At 41.4% G+C, this 7,525-nt stretch overlaps 1 protein-coding gene across 1 annotated transcript; it reads right to left on the minus strand.

Moving 5' to 3' along the window:
- Positions 1-2,815: 2,815 nt before the first annotated feature.
- Positions 2,816-7,303, minus strand: cited4a (Cbp/p300-interacting transactivator, with Glu/Asp-rich carboxy-terminal domain, 4a). Its single transcript, XM_060904779.1, has 2 exons — positions 7,183-7,303; positions 2,816-5,909 (listed from the first exon to the last, which is right to left on the minus strand). The coding sequence occupies exon 2, from the start codon at positions 5,892-5,894 to the stop codon at positions 5,193-5,195; it is 702 nt and encodes a 233-aa protein (XP_060760762.1). The 5' UTR covers positions 5,895-5,909; positions 7,183-7,303; the 3' UTR covers positions 2,816-5,192.
- Positions 7,304-7,525: the final 222 nt, after the last annotated feature.

Here is a 7,525-nt window from a genome sequence, read left to right on the forward strand (position 1 = left end):
GTGAGGCGACAGCGCTAACCACTACACCACCGTGCTGCCCAATTTGGTGACCCATTTTAGGAAATAAGCATGAAGAACCAGAATTTTCTGTGAGTGATAGATAAATAATAATGAACATAATCTACTGTATCACTAAAAGGAACTGTGTTGTTTTGGAATGATTGGCCAGATAGCACATGAACGGAGAACTATGCACCTTACCTGTTACTGTCAATATTACCAAGGACAACATGGAGCACCTGAGTCCAGTCAGCATTCAGCCTCGTAATAACACATTTTTTCCTAGCCTATTTAACTGATTATTAAAAGGACATTAACAGTCTGTATACATTTGGTTATTCTATTTTCCTGTCAGTAACAGAAATTAATTGTTAGAAATTGCAGACTCAAAATTGTTAAACGCAAATTGTGTTTCTCTTCTTTCTATGTAAGTCAATCTGATTCCCACTGGAGTCATGGCAAAAGATCACTGTTAATGTTACTAGGTCAGCAGTGGGTAGATTAATGTTTTGACTTCACCGTTTGGCTCCCATTCCCACATGACACCATTATAGCATAATAGCGGTAAATAAATGGTTTTCCATGTCAGTGGGAATGGAGTAACACAAGCCGGTTCAAGGCGGAAATCTTACACCTTTATTTCTGCCTCACGTTTGTCATAAAACATCCGAATGCGTTATGGGAGGTCTATGTTGTTCCATCTGTGAGCCAGAATGATTGGTAGTAACAGAGCCGGAATCAATGTCTGTGTAAAAGGAACAGCCGGCATGGCAGAACAGGGGTGTGACGTTTTTGACACTGACATTCTTCTGTCCGAGAGCAGCATGATTTCAAACGTTTCTGTCTTTGGTATCTAAGGTCTGCATGCCTTTCTGCCTCAGATTGCTTCCTACTTGTCTTTACTTTGTCCTTCAACATATTTCTGATCGCACAAATATGTTGCTTGCATGACTCTTTCCACTCCTCTCTTCCTCATTATTTCTCTCTCTCTCTCCACAGTTTTCTGTGACAAACTATTTTTATCCGAAAAGCTGGCTCAGCTAAAGGATACAAATACATGTATGTTGACGCTGTTACTTCCCTTAAATGTAAATTATTTAACTGAAGTGGGGCGGCACGGTGGTGTAGTGGTTAGCGCTGTCGCCTCACAGCAAGAAGGTCCTGGGTTCGAGCCCCGGGGCCGGCGAGGGCCTTTCTGTGCGGAGTTTGCATGTTCTCCCCGTGTCCGCGTGGGTTTCCTCCGGGTGCTCCGGTTTCCCCCACAGTCCAAAGACATGCAGGTTAGGTTAACTGGTGACTCTAAATTGAGCGTAGGTGTGAATGTGAGTGTGAATGGTTGTCTGTGTCTATGTGTCAGCCCTGTGATGACCTGGCGACTTGTCCAGGGTGTACCCCGCCTTTCGCCCGTAGTCAGCTGGGATAGGCTCCAGCTTGCCTGCGACCCTGTAGAAGGATAAAGCGGCTAGAGATAATGAGATGAGATTTAACTGAAGTGATTACATATTGTATGTGATGCTCGATAACTTTGCTTGTTTTTGAACAGTGGTATAAATGTGCACGGCTTCCGAAAGCACTTCAACACTCAGTTCACCCGCCTTTGTTTTGAAAGCAATGCTGATATACTCAGGGTATTCATATTTCCGACATGTAGATACGTCACCCTAGACACTGACACTCCGTTGTGAACAGGTCACACCTTTGGTTGTGGAATGCTGGCACGCAATGTAAAAACACACACTGCCGCAGCTTCATGCTGGCTTTATTTGGTTTAGTGTGAATCACTAAAGCTGGAATATTGAGGTGCCTTCTTTACGCCAATATTATGAAATAGCTGTATCAAAAAGGCTACAGTCTAAAAGCAGCTTGCTTTAAAAGGTGAAGAAGAGAAGTCTGAAGTTGTCCATTACTGGGTAAAAGAGTACATGCAAAGAGATATTCTCCCTGCTGACGCAGTTTAACAAAGTGGTGTTCTTTTAAATCCCATAAAGGTATATTTAATTAGTTTGTAAATAAATAAAAACATGTCTGTAAAGGTGTTTGTCATATTTCCATAATGTTGTAGCACTCGGTCTTGGTTTCGAGACCCCTTTTTGAAGGTCCCAATCTTATCTCGTAATAGACTGCATTTTACTCTGTCTTGTCTCGGTCTCAGAGATAAAGGACTGTGGATTTTATTTCAAGACTGTTCAAGACCACAACTGCAGGGATATCACTACATTGCCTGTGCATTGTATGATTTATTTATCATCACCATCATCATCACAGTGATTGGATATAAAACTTCCTGCATCAAATGCAACCAATAATATGACTCACTACTAATTTGGAATTTTTGTTACTGTTAACAGTCGTCACCCCTCACCACCACCCTTCACACACACTCCAATAAAGTGAATGTGCAAGACAAGAGACGAAGCTGTGGCTGTCTGAGAGCAGTAGGATATATCAGCCAACTCTTCTATAATAAAATTTGAGAAGTGCCTATGGTTTGTATGTTCCACATTTTATTGAAAGTATGTCATGTAGTGTGGGACTAGCACTGGTCTGGTCTTGGCTGTCTTGGTCTTGACTTGATCTCAACCCCTCAAAGTCTTGGTCTTGTGTCAGTCTTGATATACTATTTTGAGCACAGTCCTCCAACACTGTCAGTATCATTTAGGAAAGTTATGGAACTCTCTAGTTCCTCAAAAGGTTTCTAAACATGTATAGGGGTACATTTTTGAATTGCTCTCGTACTTTAAACATTCTTCCATACTTTCATCCAGTAGTGTAAATGTAAGAAAAGTGTACAGAAGTGCCATTAGACTCATGTCACTTCATTAAATAAATATTTTATTATCAGTGAAAATAAATACATTTTCTTAAGATAGAATCAACAACATTTTAAAAAGCATTTCTGGAAGTGAGGTTATGGAGAGAAACAAAGCCAAATAAATCAAACCGAGGGTCCACATACGATGCCACTCATACAACATATACGCATATGTCTGGAGTAAGCTTGCAGTCGAGACAGATATAAGGGAAGGCAGTCACCTGAATGTTTAAGGTACACAAAGTGACTATGGCTGAACACTTGGATGTATTGTATGCAATTCAGACCTGCAAAATTTCCCTTCAAAAATAACTTTGGCCTAATCCCTTTTTAATACAAATATTGCTCACCGATGGTGCAGCTTCACTAGTGTGCTACAGTATAGAAATTAAACAGTGGCCATAATAGACATTAAACATAACTTGTCCTTAACTAATCAACTTCATCACTGTTGACCTTGAATAATGTTAAGATGAATGAAACAGTTTGAAAACAGGACATGATCCAATAGATATTTTGGCCTTGTACGAGTACATCTTTTTTTTTTTGTTAATCACTTTTGTTATGCCAGGCTAGGATGTGGCTCAGGCATATTCCCATGAGCTGGATGGGTTAAGAAGGGAATGGAGCGCAATATTAGTGGAACATAACTACTACTGTAAAGCTTTGCCATACCTATACAAAGCCCAGCTGAGATAAGCAAATACTATAAACTCACCATGGGGGAAAACTGCATTCTTCAATATACGTTACTAACAAAGCAATAATGTAGAAATTAATTAATTATTTTCCATTTTGTAATTATGAGGCCACTGGAGGGACTGGGTACACTGACCTCAATTACGAGGAAGTGCGTGTGTGTGTGCACGTAGAAAATCAGTGGTGAACCTGCAACGTAAGCTTATATACTGAGAGACATGGTAGAGTGCTACCATGAGGGCATGAAAACCTGTAATGAGGACAACAATGCATGTGGCGACTGTGTCAAACAATAATTCAACATTCAGAAAAATATAAACAGGTGGCAACAAATCAACGTATTGCCATAGAATATAATGTTGTCCTTATCTACTTAGCGGCTTGCTACAAGATATCACTGAGCAATATGTGGTTTAAGGGACGTTACACAGTGGCACTGTATTGTCAAACTCAAGTTATTCACAGTATAGTGACATTCTAAAGACATCTACTGACCATATATGACCACTACATACATTTCAGATAGAGAAGTTGATGTCAAAAGTAAATGACATGTTGCCTCTCAGCGGAACTATTACATGTAACGTTTCTAGCTCCACTTTTCCTAGAACTATAAGTGAAGCCCCCATATTTTCCATTGAAGCAAAACTATTGGTATCATATATTTTTTTTTATTTGTTTGTTTTTGAGAAAGTAATGCTGCTTGTTTAAGGCAGTCCTGGAGCTATGACAAACCAGCAGGGAGCAGGCTCAGCAGTTAGAGACAGAAGCTAATAAGACATTCCAGTGCTTTCCAAGCTGTTTCTCGCTATCTCTGTAAGCATAAAGAGACAGCCTACAGTGAATGGTTGACACTTAAGTGCCAGCCAGTTGATTTGGTTTAATTCAGTTGAAGTAGTCGAAACATTATGAGCATTCAAACTATGTCAACTGTGACAAATGTGATGCTTATGCTAATGGCGGTCATCTTGATGAATTCAACAGATTACGAGAGAAAATGAACAGTGTAGCACTGTGCAAAATGACATACACAGCTCCAGCATGTCACCAATCCTAAGCTCTTAAATATCAGCTTTAGAGCAATGAAGGAATAATCAAGAGTCGGTATTGAAGTACCAGCCTTCAATACACAAAAATACTCAATCAGACTGTTCTTCTCGAAACAAGCCTCTGGGTGTTTGTTTGATATAAAGCAGAACTGTCATATGATCTCAATAAATGTCCAGTTTTTGGTGACTATTATAAATATATTTCTAAATGCCAGTGATGCCCCCAAGGAGGCAAGGCAGGCTATATGCATTGTTCTAAACAGGACTGATAAAATGAAGTCACATTCAACCCTGGTTCAACTGAGCTACATCGTCACCAAGGGGACTGATAGAAAAAGCTGGCTGCTACCTCACAAAAACACACTTACAAAAGGTCAATCACAGAGTTCAGCTCTTAAAAGAGCAGTGATGATTCAGACAGAACTCCCTTCTTTCTTCTCGTTTGCCAACAAATGGGTCAGGCCAGAGTGTACTACGATGTGTATATATAGCATAACTTTACAGACAAAGTCACTCTCGCTTCAGACCAGTAAAACTGGCTTCCCTTGCAAAAAAATCCTCAGAATTATACAAGCAACCAACACATCACTGACTGGAACAGACATGAAGTGAAATCACCTCTAATTGTCAGCTCAACAGCTGACAGTGCTAGGCTGCTGCTTGCACACAAAGTCTGAGAAGAAGTCAAACTCGTTCTGACCCAGTGAGAGTTCAGGCAGCTCTTGCACTCTGTCCAAGCCCAGTTCTAGCACAAGAGATGTGAGGACTTCCTCATCAATCAAGTCCGTATCCATGACGTTGAGACCCAACGTTGGCCCACCCATCCCCATCTGCATGCCTGCCAGTTGGTTTGGAGCCATCCTGTATGGACCACCGGGTCCCATGTGGTGTCCACTACCAGGGACGAGAGGAAGTCCGTGGTACTGTGTGTTGAGTTTCTGCAGGTGCATGCTGGCCATAAGCTGCTGAGATGTGCTTAAACCTCCTCCACTCATATACTGCTGCTGATGCTGCTGAGGTGGCTGGCTCTGTGGATGCATGTGATGTTGAGCTTGAGGGTGATGTGGCCCTGGCTGCTGGTTCGCTCCTCCATACATCATATTGCCTGCTTGCATCTGATGATGGTGCCCATTCCCCATCTGCCCGTTCATCATAGGCCCCATGCCGGCCCGCTGCCTCATTGCTGCCTCCAAGGAACCTTGTGGCCCTCGGTTGTAGTGCATCAGCTGGCCGTTTGGGAGGGTACGCATGCCTGGCTGACCCATATGCTGAGGGTGATTGTTCATGCCCATGCGGAACCCATGACTCATGGGCATCATCATGTGATCAGCCATGGTTTGGAAGTGATGCTGCAGAGACATGACAGGAATGTCAACATATTACCAGGAAAAAGAAAAACATGTCACAATTCCTGACACATCAGCTAATCGACATGTCATATTTGGAAAAATCTTTACTTTGACGTTTTGATGTTGAAGCCTTTCATTTGTTTAAATGTTTTCTTGGCACAAGGACTACAGAACAGTCTGTGCGAAAAGTATTTGAACTTAATATTGAAGTGCAATGGACAGAACTGGTTCCTGATCAACACTTGCCTTTATTTATCCCTTTAAAACCCTTGGTAAATGGCCACCAGCAGAGACAAAGCCTAGGTGTTTAGAGTATAAGCACTGTGCTGAGAAAACAATGCAGTCGGAGCAGACCTGAACCTCTGGGAGCATCAAAACAAATATCAGCCAGATCCCTAGACAAAGTGTTCAGCAAACAAAGCCTCGAACAGACACTGAACAGAGATTCCTAGCTGAGACTAAATAAGGATTGTGATACAAGACTCAAACTTGAGAATTGAAGTTGAGATTGATATATTTGTAAGATCAACATTTTTATCATTGCTACGATGAAAATATAGGTATCAGGACAAATCCAGGTATTTGAATGAACTATTGTTAAGTAGGATGAACTACAGAGTGCTTTTTTTTTAATTGTCCTTCCTGGAAAATGTTGCACGATGTTACATTTATGCAGAAGCAATGGTTACACAATCTATGTTCACTGTGTCAGTGATCTTGGTATAATGCGCTGAGACAAGAGGGTGTCACTACAGCCTACTTGATTTAAAAAAAAAAACGCAGAAAATTTCTCTTTGTCCTTTCCTCACGTCTTGACAAAAGATCTACTGAATCATCTGACTTATGATTGTGAACCATCACCAGTATGATTGCTTCTTGGGTTTGAAGATCTCAAAAACCTAACAGTGCAACCAAAAGACTACTCTGTCATTGATCTTTGGGGAAAGTGCACATTGTATATATTACATACACACACACACACACACACACACACACATATATATATATATATATATATATATATATATATATATATATATATATATGTGGATAAAATGAATCCAGAATATTTAAGTATTTAACCTTCTGTAGACTACATTTTAAACACTATGCATTTCTTAGCACAACTTTTGATTAGATGGAGCCTGCACTGATTAAAAGAATAACTTATATCTTATAATACATATTCTATAAGATGCATGCATTAACAGTTTTAACCATGCACGCGCACACATACGCACGCACGTACGTACGCACGCACACACACACGTACCAGTGTAATATCGCTCTTCCTTTTCTGAAGAGTGTCCTATAGCGTTTTCGTGCTATTCCAGGCACGCGCGCTGCTGTCTCTCTGCTCTGTTCCAGCCCTTGATACTGGAGATCGCTTTCTGGGTCAACTCTGCGATTATATCTCTAGAGCGGAATAGAGAGAGGGGAGGGGAGGGGCGGGGCGGGGCGAGGCGGGGCGGAGCCATACTCAGCCGTCACCTCCCTCTCCTCCTCCTCCTCTTCGTCTTCTCTCCTTTCCTTTGTTGTGATTGGTCCTTCCATTTTAATCGCCGCGCTGAGAAAGCGATTGGCCTCGGAAGATTTAGTGAACGAGCGGACGTACG

Source organism: Neoarius graeffei, chromosome 22 (genome assembly GCF_027579695.1).
Source record: "Neoarius graeffei isolate fNeoGra1 chromosome 22, fNeoGra1.pri, whole genome shotgun sequence".
NCBI classification, from domain to species: Eukaryota; Metazoa; Chordata; class Actinopteri; order Siluriformes; family Ariidae; genus Neoarius; species Neoarius graeffei.